The sequence below is a fragment of the Schistocerca cancellata genome, chromosome 1 (assembly GCF_023864275.1).
Source record: "Schistocerca cancellata isolate TAMUIC-IGC-003103 chromosome 1, iqSchCanc2.1, whole genome shotgun sequence".
In the NCBI taxonomy this organism is placed as follows: Eukaryota; Metazoa; Arthropoda; class Insecta; order Orthoptera; family Acrididae; genus Schistocerca; species Schistocerca cancellata.
The window spans coordinates 597,699,696-597,716,293 of NC_064626.1; the positions used below are offsets into that span (position 1 = coordinate 597,699,696).

At 38.7% G+C, this 16,598-nt stretch overlaps 1 protein-coding gene across 1 annotated transcript in view; it reads right to left on the bottom strand.

Moving 5' to 3' along the window:
- LOC126089129 (DNA-directed RNA polymerase III subunit RPC1) overlaps positions 1–16,598 on the bottom strand; it is a 217,641-nt gene that overhangs the window by 167,043 nt on the left and 34,000 nt on the right. The window contains exons 3-4 of the mRNA XM_049906890.1: positions 6,399–6,548; positions 2,205–2,454 (exon numbers count right to left, since the gene is read on the bottom strand). Of these exons, the coding sequence (XP_049762847.1) occupies positions 2,205–2,454; positions 6,399–6,548 (400 nt within the window). The remainder of the gene's footprint in view (positions 1–2,204; positions 2,455–6,398; positions 6,549–16,598) is intronic.

Consider the following 16,598-nt stretch of genomic DNA (forward strand, 5'->3'; position numbering starts at 1 on the left):
GGGTAGCAATTTGTTCCACCAATGGTTCAAAATAGTAATTTCAGCCAAACAAGTGCCACTAGGTCCTGCTTTCAACAAACCCCAAGTGATCCCACTGGTCAGGGCAGTTGTAAAGGTAGGCTATGAAATTGTGGGGACTGTGGAGTGGCTAATAATTTTCATGTCTAGTGAACCACAAGAAGGTGCTGCTGAACGGTACGTGGCATTTGCCAGCTTCAGCACAGGGGCCGAGTATATGATTGGTTTTAAATACAGCTGTTGCCAGCCTAATGTCCAAATGGTGAATAATGTCAGTGATACTGACCTTTGAAGACCTTGGTGAGGCATGAACTGTGTACTATAATGAGACTATGTAGGTGTTCATTCTTTAGTTTTCCAAGTTGCGGCTAGAATATAAAATACCACTACTCACTATTGTGGTATCATCCACAGATTGTGGTGACACACCAAGGTTGCTCATATGCATTGATATCACAGACACTGTTGATGTATTGCTGCAATCTGGAATGATGAATGGGAGGGGCTTCTGAATGCCATGCCTCTGTCTTGGCACCACAGCACCCTCACGCAGAGATCAATATCGAGCTGACCATGGAAGTGCTTTGTCCCAATTTGTGAGCCCAGCTGATGCAGTCAACATCATCAAGTAGGATTAAGGAACTATTCAAGTCTCAGACAAAAATGTACTTTTGCAAATTTTGAACATTGTACTTCAAGTGAAGAGTATTTTAATTAGTGCATCAAGTGATGCTTTAAAAGTGAATGACAGCTCTAAATTATCAAGCACTCCAGTGGCAAAGGATTGTATCATGTTAAGTAAATATTTTTATCAACTGTTTAATAAAGTGAACTTATATTTCATTTGTTGTTGTTCCAATGAGCCATTTCGCAGAACAATCAAAGACCTAACAGTTATAGCTTGACGATTGTAGTTTCATATGGTCATAATAACTAAGACTCACAGACACTAGGAATTGCTCATGACTTCCTAAGCCAGGACTACTAAGTTCGGGACTGGTAGAAGTCATTCAAATCCAGGTTGCAGGATTTTGTGTTCTGCCTTTGCCAACATTTAACAATCCAAAAGTACAGTACCTATGTTTACAACAACCATTATGAAGTGATGACAGATTTGTGTTAAGGTATATTATGTTGTGTTATAAAAACTCAACATGAGTTATGATGCGGTTCCTATGTCGGTCTTTACTTCATTGGGAGAGCAATAAAAGCATGATGAAAACGCGTGGGGCCACCACTGCCCAAAGAAAATGCAGCTTGTTTCCCCACCACCACCACCACCACCACCACCACCACCAAACCCACGGCTGTCAATGTGTTAGGTAACAACAGACATAGCTACCTGCTTCCTGCAGACAACTCAAGTCAGGTCATGGTGAACAAATTCTACATGTGTTACAGGACTGAACAACTTCTTTGCCCCTTTACACAAAGACAACTTTTAAACATTATAATGCAAACAGATACAATGAATGTGCTGAAGAGCACAAGATGGATGGAATTACATTTAAATTTCTTTCTTTAATTTTATGCAGAAAACTGTTAAATTCACATAGAGTTAAGTCAGTAGTCATTTAAAATTACAAAGAGACAGACACACTGTCCAGTACTCGCATTTGTAATGCCTAACTTACAGTAGATAAGAGAGACATTGCACATAAGAATAGAAGTGCTCTTTATCTTTCCTGTCCTTTCAAACCACAGATTCCTTCTTCAGAGATGACAGTAGAAATAGTTGGGAAATGTCAGAGAGGGCAGGTGGGTAGGGGGTAGGATACGCAATGCAAATGCTAAGGTACACCCAACTTGTATGAGGAGGAAGTAAACCTTCAAATATACCTCACAGGTGGTTGTTGGTTTGAATGAAGTAAGAAATGCCTAACATTATTTCCGCCTTAAATAACAGTTTTAAAAAAATACTAAATGTAATGTAAAAACACAGGGACAAGAGTACACTGAGGTACACAATCCCCCTATGCATTGCTCCTGTAGGTATCATGAAGACAAGATTACAATCATTCTTCCTGCACTTCATATGAGAATGGAACAGAAAGAAGTCCTAATAACTGGTGCAATAGGAAGTACCCTCTGCAGTGCACTTCACAGTGGTTTGAAGGGTGCAGATACAGATAAATAAAGTAAAAATACAGGAACTATATTACACTGAAACTGTATTTAAAACTTGCCTAATTTATGTTGCACCAGAGGATCGGTCTTCTTCTTTGAACGGTACTGTTCGTGGACAATTTTTAACAAACCACATTTCTTCACGACACCATTCAGCTCATTGCAGTGAGGACAAATTGTAATCTTCTTGCATTTGTCCAATATCTGCTTTCTTAAAGCTTTCCGAGTCAAGTATGGTATTGCAGGGTTCATTACTTTATTTCTAAATGGTTTTTTATCTTTGTCTGGCAGTAAGACTCTGGAACAACTCTGAAGAAAATTAAAATACATAATTGTTTGCATAAAACCATAACAATACAAAAAATAGACCCAAAACTGTCTACAAACAGGATAAAAAATGCTAATACTCAAAATTCATCTCATGTGGAATTAAAAAATAAAAAAATAAAAAAAAACATACGTATATATCCCTAAGAGAGAGAAAATTTTCTTTTAACATGTAACCTTAAGTGAATAGCTAAGAAACGCATGGCACTTCCTAGCGTGTGAGAGACAAATTATACATAAAAATTGAGCCACCTACTGCATATGAGAAAGTTAATAATGTTCAACACAGAAGACATTATCTTGATCAGTCATGATTGTAATCTTTAAGAAGCCACATGTACCTTGTGGCCAGGTGCAATAAGGTGAAAAGCCAGTATTATACATACAGAGATCAAACTTTTCCGAGTCACTTTTCAGGTGAGAGTAGTATGTAAATGTATACCCACAGTGAATTTCTCCTAAACTCATTTCCCTGAAGTTTGCTTCCATCAGTCATTTTGTAGTCCACCTCGTGCTACCTTTCCTGTTACTTCTATTTCAATGCAAGTCCTTAGTGTTGTTGCTTAAACCATTCTTAACATGTCATCACGTAGTTGCAGTGGCCTTCTTCTAAGTCTACTATCAAACAACTGAAGACAGTAATTACTGTTTGAAAACTGAAATGTTTCATAACTTCTACATCTACATCTACATCCATACTCCGCAAGCCACCTGACGGTGTGTGGCGGAGGGTACCTTCAGTACCTCTATCGGTTCTCCCTTCTATTCCAGTCTCGTATTGTTCGTGGAAAGAAGGATTGTCGGTATGCCTCTGTGTGGGCTCTAATCTCTCTGATTTTATCCTCATGGTCTCTTCGCGAGATATACGTAGGAGGGAGCAATATACTGCTTGACTCTTCGGTGAAGGTACGTTCTCGAAACTTTGACAAAAGCCTGTACCGAGCTACTGAGCATCTCTCCTGCAGAGTCTTCCACTGGAGTTTATCTATCATCTCCGTAACGCTTTCGCGATTACTAAATGATCCTGTAACGAAGCGCGCTGCTCTCCGTTGGATCTTCTCTATGTCTTGTATCAACCCTATCTGGTACGGATCCCACACTGCTGAGCAGTATTCAAGCAGTGGGCGAACAAGCGTACTGTAACCTACTTCTTTTGTTTTCGGATTGCATTTCCTTAGGATTCTTCCAATGAATCTCAGTCTGGCATCTGCTTTACCGACAATCAACATTATATGATCATTCCATTTTAAATCACTCCTAATGCGTACTCCCAGATAATTTATGGTATTAACTGCTTCCAGTTGCTGACCTGCTATTTTGTAGCTAAATGATAAAGGATCTATCTTTCTTTGTATTCACAGCACATTACACTTGTCTACATTGAGATTCAATTGCCATTCCCTACACCATGCGTCAATTCGCTGCAGATCCTCCTGCATTTCAGTACAATTTTCCATTGTTACAACCTCTCGATACACCACAGCATCATCTGCAAAAAGCCTCAGTGAACTTCCGATGTCATCCACCAGGTCATTTATGTATATTGTGAATAGCAACGATCCTATGACACTCCCCTGCGGCACACCTGAAATTACTCTTACTTCGGAAGACTTCTCTCCATTGAGAATAACATGCTGCGTCCTGTTATCTAGGAACTCCTCAATCCAATCACACAATTGGTCTGATAGTCCATATGCTCTTATGCAGTTACAAACAAAATACACAATCCGCCAACTCCTACCATCCTAATCACAACAACATGAGGCAGAAAATTGTCTTGTGTCGCTTTTCATTCCACCTTTGCAACTGATTTTATTTTCTTCTGCTGATAGTGGTGGTGGTGGTGGTGGTGGTGGTGGTGGTGTAATCAGTACAAAGGCTGGTTTGTGCTGTGCACCACATTGGTCATTCTTCTGCAAGTCTTTTCTTATTTGCATAACTATTGCATCATATATAATTTGAATCTGCTTGTCATAGTCAAGTCTGGGTACCCCTTTACAGTTTTACTATCCCACATTCCCATTTCCTTCCATTACCAAATTAATTATTTCAGTACCTGTTTCAGGATATGTCCTATCAACATAGCTCTTCTTTTATTGGCGTTGGCAACAAAGCCGTTTTCTGTGCAATTTTATTCAGTACCTTTCTACTCAGTTTACCAATCCAACCTTCAGTATTCTTCTGTGCTATACCTCAAACCTTCTACTCTGTTCTTGTTTGAAATTTTTATCAGTCACACTTCACTTCTATATGAGTTTACATTCCAAACATATACTTACAGAAATGACTTCTAATAATTAAATTTATATTCAGTATTAGCATATTTTACTTGTCTAGAAAATCTTGTCTTGCATTTTACATGCATTTTAATTCTGCCATTGCCAGTGGTTTTGCTGCCCAAATAGCAAAATTTGTCTCCCACTCTGAGCATCTCATTTTTTTTAATCTGATTCATTTCAACTAATCTAATTTATTTCAACAACACTCTCTTATCACTGGTACATTTTTGTGGATGTACATCTTCTAACCCCTTTTCAAGTCACTATCCACTCGATTCAACTGATTTTCTAACTTCTTTGGCAGTGTCGAAAGCTATTATTTCTTCTCGATGAACTTAAAATCTCCATTTTGATTGTCTGCTTAGTCTCCTATATTGTTTGCCAACGTGCAGAGAAAATACACAGATATTAAACATTAAAGTTGTCATTCATATCTCAATTACTGCCTCCTCTTCATGTTCTCTTTAAGAGTGCAGTTCGGTTTCTGTACAAGCTGCACATCACCTTTCACTCCTTATGTTCGATCTGACAACTTCAGGATTCCAAAGAGTGCATCAATATTGTTTTAAATTTAATTTGCCAATTATCAATGGAATTGTGGTCATAAACATTGCATATCTGTGGTGGCTCACTAACATTAAAATTTTACTACAGCAGATATACAGTCTCTTCTGCACCGGTTTGAGGCCTCTTTCAAAACAGACTGTATAGTAGCCTATATTCTTCTGTGAACAGTCTTCTTCTATCATAGTTAATAGGTTTAACCTACCTGAGGATACCCATCACCAGTTTTCAGTATTGCCTATAGCAAAATTCTGCAACTGGGGTGTAACTGCCCTGTGTATTATGACACAGGTCAAATTACCTTTTGAATGATACTCTGCTTAGCCGTACTACAAGTCTGCTTTTTTAAATGGAGAACACTCAAGGGAAGCAACTGAGGTTTTTAGGAAAGCGTTATATTTATCTTTCAAAATATGTTAGAATTTAAAATCCTTTTGATGTCAGTGTCAATGAATATGGAGCCTTAGTACAGTTGGATGAGGGTTTGGAATTAATTTAGCTGTGACTTATTTCAAGGGACTGTTGGAAACTTGCCTGAAATGATTTGTGGACACACGACACATACTTCGCAACTGAGGTGGATTTTTGACATATTAATTTATCACAGTTACTGACAGGGCTGCAACAAGTTAAAAATTCTTATTTACGAGATATATGGAAAAGCATTTGAATCCCACGTTTTCCAAATGTGAGGCCAACATCTTAATCGCTGCACTACTTAACATTTCATCTTGTCATTCAAGTTACCCTTATCATAGATTTCTTGCTAAGTGTGCCTTTTCAGATTATCTATCAATATCTGTGTTGGGAGTAAAGCTCTGTCCTTATATTTTATGTTTCATTATTGGGATAAGGTTGCCCTAATTGTTTGCTATGTTGGTATTTGTGCACTATGACCTGACAGACCATTATTCATTGTTGTCATCGTGTATCTCTCAACTAAAGAAAGGTACGATTATGTAATCTAATACAGTAATACAACTTCCCCACTAATGAAGGGGACGGAGGAACAGAGTCAGTGGGTCATACTACATGCTACATTTCTTAAAGATGAGGATGGTCGAATAATGTGAACTGACTTACCTTGCAAACAGTCTGAAGCACGGTAATGACAGATCGAAAATATCCTACATGAAAAACTGGAAGCTCCAAATCAATGTATCCGTAGTGCCCCACACAGTCATTTAATCCTTTTCCACAAGTCAGACATACTGCGTCTTTCTGATTGACTCCCTATACAGAAAATAAATATCATACTGATCATTTGTAGTTTTCCTCTGACCATACTAAAAAGTAAATGACCATATTGTATTAATTAAACAATTAGATTAAAAAAGTAACTGTAATGTAAATGAAATACAGAAACCATATATATTCCTAGTGTAGAATTAAATGAGAACTGAAACAAACACTTACACCAATGATGAGTACAGCAATCTAAATTTTGAATTTGTATCAGTCTTTGACCAAAGGATTTTTTACTATTTTAATGGATTACTAGTTCTGAACAATAATGATTGTCCACTGATCAGTCTTTGTTAATAAAATGGAAGAAAAAACAATAAAATTTATAACAAATAATAGCAGCACCCAAAAATATAAAACATAATTAAACTGAAAGAAAAGTAATTGTACATGACCTGTAGGGTCGGCTCAGTGGCAGTGTGCCAACACTAGCCCTGTCATATGGGTCATATACAATTATTTCTCTGGCAGTTTCATGATTTCTTATGTTTGTGATGTTCATCTTCTTGGCTAAATATCATCTGAGGATGATTTATCAAAACCAGTAAACAAATAAAATATAAAAGTCCTTTCAGCCAAAGACTGGAATAAATAAATAACAAGACAACCACTTACATAAAAACAATGGAAAATCAAGGATGGAATGTAACAATATTATGAAAAGGATAGTTGCTACTAACCATAAAGCAGAGACGTTGAGTTGCAAAAAAGCACAACAAAAAGGTTGTCAGAAAGTTAGCTTTTGACCAACACATACACACACACACACACGCAAACGCAACTCACACATTAAGAATAAGTGTATGAACAAGAGTAGGGCACATAAACGCAACTCACACACACAGGACCACAGTCTCTGGCAGCTGGAGCCAGACTATGAGCAGCAGCGTATTATGGGTGAGGCAACCAGGTTGGGTAAGGAGGTGGCTGTGGCAAGGAGGGGGACAGATAGCAGTGTAGGGCTGGGGGGTGGTAAAGTACTGCTGGGAGTGTGCAGGGATGAAATGGAGAGTAGGACAGCTAGGTGCAGTCTGGAGGTTAGATGGAATGTGAGGGAGAGGGGGGTAGTGGAAAAGGAGAGAAGTAAAAAGACTGGGTGTGTTGGTGGAATAGAGAGCTGTGCAGTGCTAAAATGGTAATAGGGAAGGGGCTAGATGGGTAAGGACAATGACTAACGAAGGTTGTGGCCAGGAGGGTTACGGGAACATACGATATATCGCAGAGTTCCCACCTGCACAATTCAGAAAAGCTGGTGTTTGTGGGAAGGATCCAGATGGCACAGGCTGTGAAGCCGTCATTGAAACAAGGAATGTCGTGTTGGGTGGCCTGCTCAGCAACAGGTGGTCCAGTTATTTCTTGACCACATTTTGTTGGTGGGCTTTCATTCATGCAGTAATCTCCAGACTGCCCTACTCTCCACCTCGTCTCTGCATGCTCCCACCAGCACTTTACTGTTCCCCACCCCTACCCTACCTCCCCCTCCTTACCCCCACCACCCGACTGCATCTCCCATTATGCACAGCTGCTTGCAGTGTAGCCTCAGCAACCAGACACTGCAGTCATGTGTGTGTGTGTGAGTTGTGTCTGCATGAGCATGTGTGTATGTGCTATCTCCGATGAAGGCTTTGTTTGCCAAATGCTCATAATCTGACAGTATTTTTGTCGTGCCTATCTGTGACTCGGCATCTCCGCTACATGGTGAGTAGCAACTATCCTTTTCAATATATTGTTGAGAGGTTCAATCATATTCAGATTAGAGGACTAAGTTGTGTTATGTCATAATTCTGTTCATTAAATCAGTCTCAGACAATTCCAAATGAACGAATGGAAGCATTATCATACTTACTTACAAGCTGTTTAGCACAAAGCACAGTTAGCAGCATTGGCTGAAGATGGTCAATCAGGCTACTGGAACAATTCCACCCTGTAACCCACCCATCTAAGACAATATGATGGTAAAATATTATACTTAACAACATCATTGAAACGCACTGTACTACTACTTGAAGCATCCATAGTGCAATCAAAGCTTCTGAAATGGCCAATTTATAGAGAATGTCTGCCATATGTACTTCAGTTAGGGCACATTTTTTGACAGAAGCTTCCTGTAAACCTGTGTCCATCTCAGATGACATGTGGGGTTATGTTGTCTTCTGCTTTTGGTCACATTCTGCTTCGAAGTTCTTTCGTCTTTATCAATCATCTTTGACAGCTGTGCTGGGCAGATGATGTTTTTCCCCCTGTTTCATGCAACCTGTCACTAGTGACAATGTGGTAACTCTCCGAGCACCTAAAAGGTCGATATCCAGCGCCAGTAAGATGGATTCTTAACAATCATTACTGTTTTGAAATCTGAGAGGCCAGAAGTTTGCAACACAGCAATATATTTTACATCTAACCTCAGTCAATGTTAGTAATCCATTGATGCACGTACATTCTCGCACACTAAATGGTATGCTTAAACACTGGATAGAAATCAGCAATATACAACAAGGATAACATCTCTTGTTGACAGGTCTGGGTAATCTACTTTTCTAGACTAAAGGACCAATAAAAAATGCGAACTAAATATAACTACAATAGCCTGTTAACATTTTTAGTCCCTTAAATGGTTTGTCATGAGCTTTTTAAGAGATTATACTTGTAGATGTAGTTCCTGATACATTATCACACTTACCACTGGGCTGAATGTTTGGTAAGAATGGAAGGACCTGGAGCTACCTTCAACATTAATTTTTTATCAAGTTATACCTAAGTATAAAGAAGGACATCACTGACAAACCATATTTTGGGGATAAGTGGAAAACCTTAGACCAAGAAAGAGCAACTGATAACAGTGTAGTAAAATGGATTATGATAAATTATGTTTTGTTTTGGAGAGTAAAGAAAATTAGACTCAAATATGTATACCGAAATCTGTAGAACAAGATTTAACTATGTTTATTTATCAAGGGTATGGATACTTGGGGGGGGGGGGTAAGAAAATTTGTTCAACATATTGTAAAACTTTACTATTTTAAGGACTTAAGTCAAGACGTACTGTCTGTACTACGTACATGTGAAACTTGCCAAAAGATGAAAGACAACAATCAATCGATAAAGTACAAATTATACCTGATAATACCTAAAGGCTTCCAAGACCTTACAGCTGCTGATTTCCTTGACCAATTACCAACGAGTAGGGGGCAGGAATTAACATATATATTTGTACTAGGTGAGTGTTGGTCTAAATATGTTAAACTCTATCCTGTTAAGCATGCCGACACAGAGATCGTGACTAGATGTCTACAAGAATATTTCTCAGAGGTAAGAAAGCCATCTATATTGTTGACAGACAATGGCAACAGTTTGTGAGTAAAGCCTTTTTTTAGCATGGGGAAAATGTTAGACAAACTGCTATCTCGAAATATCACCTGTGAAGTAACTCTTGTGAACGTATCACAAAAGAAATCATTAGGTTACGTAGGGCATACTGTTCAAACAGACACACAACTTGGGCATGGAAAACACCAGAATTCCAAGTAATACTTAATGAACTTCCACGGTTATCTACTGGTTTATCTTCCATTGAAATAATGAAAGGTAAATTTATGGCAAGTCACTGTTGAAATTATTTAAATGGCCAGATGACAATGATAAGGTACAGGGAGACAACTTAGATGATATTGAAAAGACAATTTACAATAAGCAGCAGATAAACACCTGCGTAAATATAATGAAAAAGCTACGACACCTATCTTTGATGTGGATGACTTGGTACTAATTAAGGAAGTACATCACAGCTCAAATTTGAGGAAAGAAACACACAAGTTTTGCCCTCGATATAGCGGTCCTTATAAAGTTTTAAATGTACCACATCCCAATGCAGTTTTCTAGATCTACCCAGAAAAGGGATTATATAATACTGAAATGTTAAAGCAGTACATGGCACCATTAAATTAAACTCAGGAAAGAAACACAGTAACAACAAAGATTGTTCTTAATGGTGAAAGTATGTAAACAAATACTGCCAACTGTTATTTAATCAATTGTTAAGCATTTCTTTACTGTAAAATTGCTCATGAAAGAGGCAGACTACTTACCACCATATGGCAAAAACTAGGGTTGGGTTTGTACGTGAATTTTTTTTTTTTTTTTTTTTTAATAAGGGAGATTAATCATCGGTAGTGGTATCACCTCATTCGATAATTGACCAACTATACTTTTTGTTAACTTTTGTACTAATTTGAAGTGTTCCAGGTGGGTTTGTGTTCTACTTTTATAGAGGTGGTGTGGGATTTGTGTGTACTACATCTCTCTCTCTCTCTCTCTCTCTCTCTCTCTCTCTCTCTCTCTCTCTCTCTCTCTCTCACACACACACACACACACACACGCACGCACGCACGCACGCACGCACGCGCGCGCGCGCGCACACACACACACACACACACACACACACACACATACATATTCACCTACAGACTATGTATAAACTAATATGATTTGGGATTGGGAGTATTCTTTCGCTATGCATGTCATTGTTTCATCAGGAGGGAGGAATAGGACAAGTTGACATACTAATATGCTTCACATGGAAATGACAAGCCAGCACTAAGAAGGAAAAGGAGTTTTGGAGGAGAGAAAATGGACAGGAGAACACGTGGCAGAAAAGCAGGAGATAGCTGGAGTTTCATAAAGGATGCCGCTTTAAGATGAGGTGAAGTGAAAGGGAGAAGTACTGAAGTACTCAACAAAGTAGTGGAAAAGGAAGGTCACATACTTCAAATGGAAAGTTATGGGTAAGTGATCCCCAAAGACAGGAGCTCATTCCAGGTTCGGGAGGACCCATGCAAGGGAAGAACTCAACCCACTTGAGAAGAAAGAAGAGGTACATCACACCGACCGGGCCTACCAAATATGAGGTAAAGAGTACTGAATCCCCGGAGTAGTAGCCTACAAGAAGGAAGAAATACTTAAGGGCAATATTCGCAAAGAAAAGGAATAAGAAACCTGCTTAAGTGAGTATCTCCTCCAAACTGGATAATAAACTGAGAAAGTAAATATTAGTTACACTGTTGATTAGCACAAGTTTTTGAATCTTGGCATAATTTGATGTTTGATATTGATGTACAACAAGTGCTTCCTCCAAAGGCGAGAACACAAATTAATGGAATTAATAATTGAAGAGCTGAAAGTACTCTGAAAGAAAGCAATGTAATTATGGTTCACTCTGTGTCACCATGCTAACTAAAATAAGGGAGCTATTAAGTATAAAACAATCGAGTTTATGAAAATTCTCATTAGAGGATATGCATGTTTGTAATGATTAATTGTTGAGTGTATCATCATAACATCTTTTCTCTCAGGGGAGGAATATGTAGCTACCCATGCCACTCATGGAAGGGCATGTATCACGTACATCAAATGTAGAGTTCAGAATAAAGATGTGGATGATCGCAGTTAGTCTGTAAACATTGGGCCACATACTGTGTGAAAGTATTACTCAACAGGTGCAGGGTCTAGCTGCTAGAGAGAATCTGTACTCTCTGTGGAGCAAGGAGGAATGAAGGAGTTCTGGTACCATGGAAGATATCCGGCACCAAGGAAGACAAATAAGATGTATATAAGTGATTGTTGTTGTATACTATTCACATAATGTTAACAAGTGGTCTTTGAGAAAGTTCCCATATAATGTGCAACCATTCATCAAAGTTTGTGACAATATACAGAGTTGATTGGAACCAATCTACATTTTATGTAAGTACAGAGCAATGTTTTGTTTTACAGCCACTTCACTTACTGAAATCTGCAGAGAAGAAAGAAGTTTGATGCCAAAGAAGAACAGGGCACGGCATAGCCGGACACTGAGGTAAATCACAAGAGGTGCACGGCTGAATATCTACCCCAGTCTAATAACGGAGTGTTAAGGTAGCAGTGTCAGATGTAGCAGCATGGAGTAATAGGTCAGAACAGCCAAGTAATATGTCCAGAACAGACATTGCTCAAGTAGTCAAAACACTTGTCATACTATCTAAATCAGCAGTCATCAGCCCCTAACAAACACTCCAGGCTCTTAATGAAATGAAAGATGTGAATGCAAGTTCAGTGGGTGAACCGCCAGCAGAAGTATTTAAGAGCCTATACTTCGACAAACTGCCTATTGGCTTCTGTCTCGGGTTCTTCGGCCGACGTTCATCTAATGATTTTTCTGACGTTTCGCCAGCACGAGGTGGAAACTGTTCTGAGGAGCAATGGGTACTCCACAAATTACATTAAAAGTGTAACAGAGCCAAACACTCGGCGAAGTAAGGAACCAGAAAAAGAAATGTCGGGTACGGCCTTTCTGCCATACATTCCCAGAGTTACGGACAGAATCGGCCGTATATTGCGCAAACATGGCGTAAAGACGGTTTTCAAACCGACAAGGAAGATCAAAGAGTGTCTTAGATCGGCGAAGGAGAAAAGAGAACCACTTGCAATGTCGGGAATACACCGTATACCGTGCACATGCTGAAAAGTTTATGTCGGAATGACTGGACGATCAATTAACACCAGGATCAAAGAGCATAAGCGACATTGCAGGTTGGGGCAGGTAGAGAAATCGGCTGTGGCAGAGCACGCACTGAATGAGACCGACCACGTAATAAAATTGGCCGACACGGAAGTTCTGGCTGTAGAGAAGCATTATCACACGCGCTTGTTCAGAGAAGCTGTAGAAATCCAAAAACACGCGAACAGTTTCAACAAGAAAGATGAAAGCCTTAAGGTAAACGGATCTTGGCTTCCCGTACTGCAGCGAACGACCGTCGCAGGTAGCAATAGGAGTACTGCACCGGAAATGACCGCGGAGAAGCCCTCGGACGTTGGCGCGCCAGGTACATATAGTCTGTGGCCGCGAGCTCGCCTCCAGTTCACCACCGGCAATGGAGGGTGAAGCTTTGACAATGCCAGCCACTCGTGCTGGCGAAACGTCAGAAAAATCGTTAGATGAACGTCGGCCGAAGAACCCGAGACAGAAGCCAATAGGCAGTTTGTCAACAAGTGGCCACGAAAGCCTTAACAATTTTGTAGCCTATACTTCAATTAAAACAACTCTGTAATTGACATATCGGTGAGCTGAGTAGTAGGGACTGGGCATCAGCAAATCACAGCTGATGCCTGGGCTCCATGTGCTCACTGTATTGCCTGACCTGCACACACAAGCAGCAGAGCCTTGCTACGTGGCAGGGGCTGCACATGGAGGAAGGATGTGTGGATGTTGTGTGGAAGCCATCGTCTCCACACCCCATCACTAACATTTCTCAAACACAAAGTTGTTTTAATCTAAGCAGAGTAAGTATGGGAATAAAATAAATTACATACTTGTGTAACAAAGGGTATTGACAAGGGAGTGGCCAGAGAACTTCTTATTGACATTAATAAGAAAATGCCATTTCAAGTGAAGAATTCAGGGCTATCGGCCTAACACTACAGTAGTGAAAGAATTATTGAGTGTCTTCAACAGGAGAATATATGTGGGAATAGGCAGCTTTATGGATGAAGAACCACAGAGATTTATAAGAGGAAGAGGAACAAAAGATAAAACTGACTTATTACGAGCAATAGAAGAGAGGTACCTCTATAAGAAATTAGAAGTTTATAGTGCCTACATCAGCTTGAAAAAGCATGTGACAGAGTAAAATTGGATAAGACCCTACAAATTTTGAGAGACAAGGGAATAGACTGGAAGGGAAAAGGGTTAGTTTAAAGCCTATATATGGAGCAGAATGTTAAGGTAAAAATTGGAGAAGAAGACAAATGACAAATAAATAGGCACATTGGTCAGAAAAAAAAGCTGTAATGTATAAAATGCGCTGCTGGGGTAGTGCTATCAGCTAAAGATGAATTGGTAATAAACAAAGCTCTGAGTGCAGAAAAAACAAGAGACTGGTCATTTGCTTGGAGGAAAAGAAGTTGACCATAAGAATATGAAAGGACACAACTTACCATGATAATACTTTCAAATACTTGGGCACCTTCATAAAGGAGAATACAGCATGCACACAAGAAATTAAAACTAGAATGCAATGGCTAAGCAGCATTTAACAGAAAGAAGTTTATGAGGGGAACTGAACAAAAAAAAGCAAGGGAGGTTAGAATTTGTCTCACGACAGCACGGTCATTACAGATGGAGCATGAGCACTGGTTACAAAAGGATGGAAACAAAGTTGGTCATGCCCTTTTCAATGGAACCATCCCAGAATTTGTCTGAAACAATTTTGGAACATCAAGGAAAACCTAAGTCTGGCTGGCAGGATGGGGACTGAAACATTGTCCTCCCAAATTCGAGTACAGTGTGTTAACCGATGCACCACCCTGCTATGTGAAAACTGAACGGATCTGAGAAAATGACTGGTTCACTCTTTTGTGTGGAGAGTGGATTTATATGATGTGGAAATAGGGACATTAAGGAAGTGGAAAAGAGATTTGAGGACTTTGAGATCTGAGTACTGAGTAGGACAGAGAAAATAAGTTGCACAGAATGAGTTAAGAATGAAGAATTATTACGAAGGGCTGTTAAAAGAAATATTGCACAGGATTTTAAAGTTAAAAAAAAAGAAATGGTCAAAGAAGACAATGCTTACCAAAATACACTTTAGAAGGGGTGGTGAATAGAAAATGGGATAGAAAAATGGGGGAGGAAAAGATGTCAGTTGACAGATAAGGCCAAAGTGCAAAACAGTTAAGTGATGACAAAGACAATGGCAGGAGATAAGGAAGAGGGAGACCCAATGTTATGTAAAAACCTGCCTAAGGGGGAGGGAGGAGACTAAATAATAATAATAATAATAATAATAATAATAACACAAAAAAATTGTGTTTCGGTACTTACAGTTTTGTGTTTCATTGTTTCAAAAACGTGTTCAGATAAAAGGAAAAATATTATCTTCAAAATGTTCTGTTTTGTTAAAAATAATCTTTAAAATATGGGCTATGACATGGTGAAATGAAATCAGTAACTTGTTCATTCCTATTAGGTATTTTTCCTGTTATAATGCAAATTTTTCATTTTTTTTTAATTTGGTCACTAATTAAAATTTGTTATTATTAAAATATTACTTAGATTTTAAGTTTTCACTTTTATTACCCTTCTTACTAACAAGATTTTGTTCAAATAGGAAGGAAAAATTGGTAACAAGTTACAGTCCAAGCAAAAAACAGCAACTATTTGTATGTTGGTAGCCATATTTTCTGGCCTACAAACTCTAGAAATGTTGCTTCATGGCAATAGGGTGCTCGCTCTTGAAATTTCATATATTTAATGAGGGCTGCAAAAAGGGGTATACAATGGTTAAACTCCAAAAATTAAGGGAAAAAGTAAAAAGGAAAATAAAAGTTTCCCTACATGTCGATGTACAAAAAAATGATACTATACTAACAAATACTGTAGAAAAACAGCTGTCCATGTAGTCTTGCTGGTTGATAACATAAGGAATAATTTAGACCACATTGTAAAGACAAAACAAATTCTACCACAGTCTACCCCTACACCCCTGAACTTGCCTCAGCAAAGAATTCAAAGTACTTTTGAAGTTTCTAATCAATCGTTTTGGCAAGCATTGAATATTTTAAACAAAAGTTTCCTGGTCATTGGAAATTACATATTAGAATCCATACCTGTGCTACAAAATTAATCTTTGGCACACTGATAAAGTTGTTGCCTTGGACTCTTTTTGTAGTTGTCCGGTGCTTTTATGTTGTGTAACGGTTCACATTACATTTGTTCTATGTGAAAATAAACTTTTTTTTTTAAACAAAAAAAGAAGGTTTAAGTTTCAAACCATAACCACTTTTATTGGAGGGAGAAAAGGCAGGTAATGGGCCCAGTACACACAGTTTGCCAGAATAACACAAACAGTAGCTTATTTGAAACAAAAAAAATTACTTATGTCTGTCTCATCATGAAATCCCATTTCAAGGTACAAATGCAGAACACCAACATTATGAATTCATTCAGTTTCAACTTCAAGTCAAGAAACTAAAAGGAAGAGAAAATTGCAACATATGACAATTCGCTAT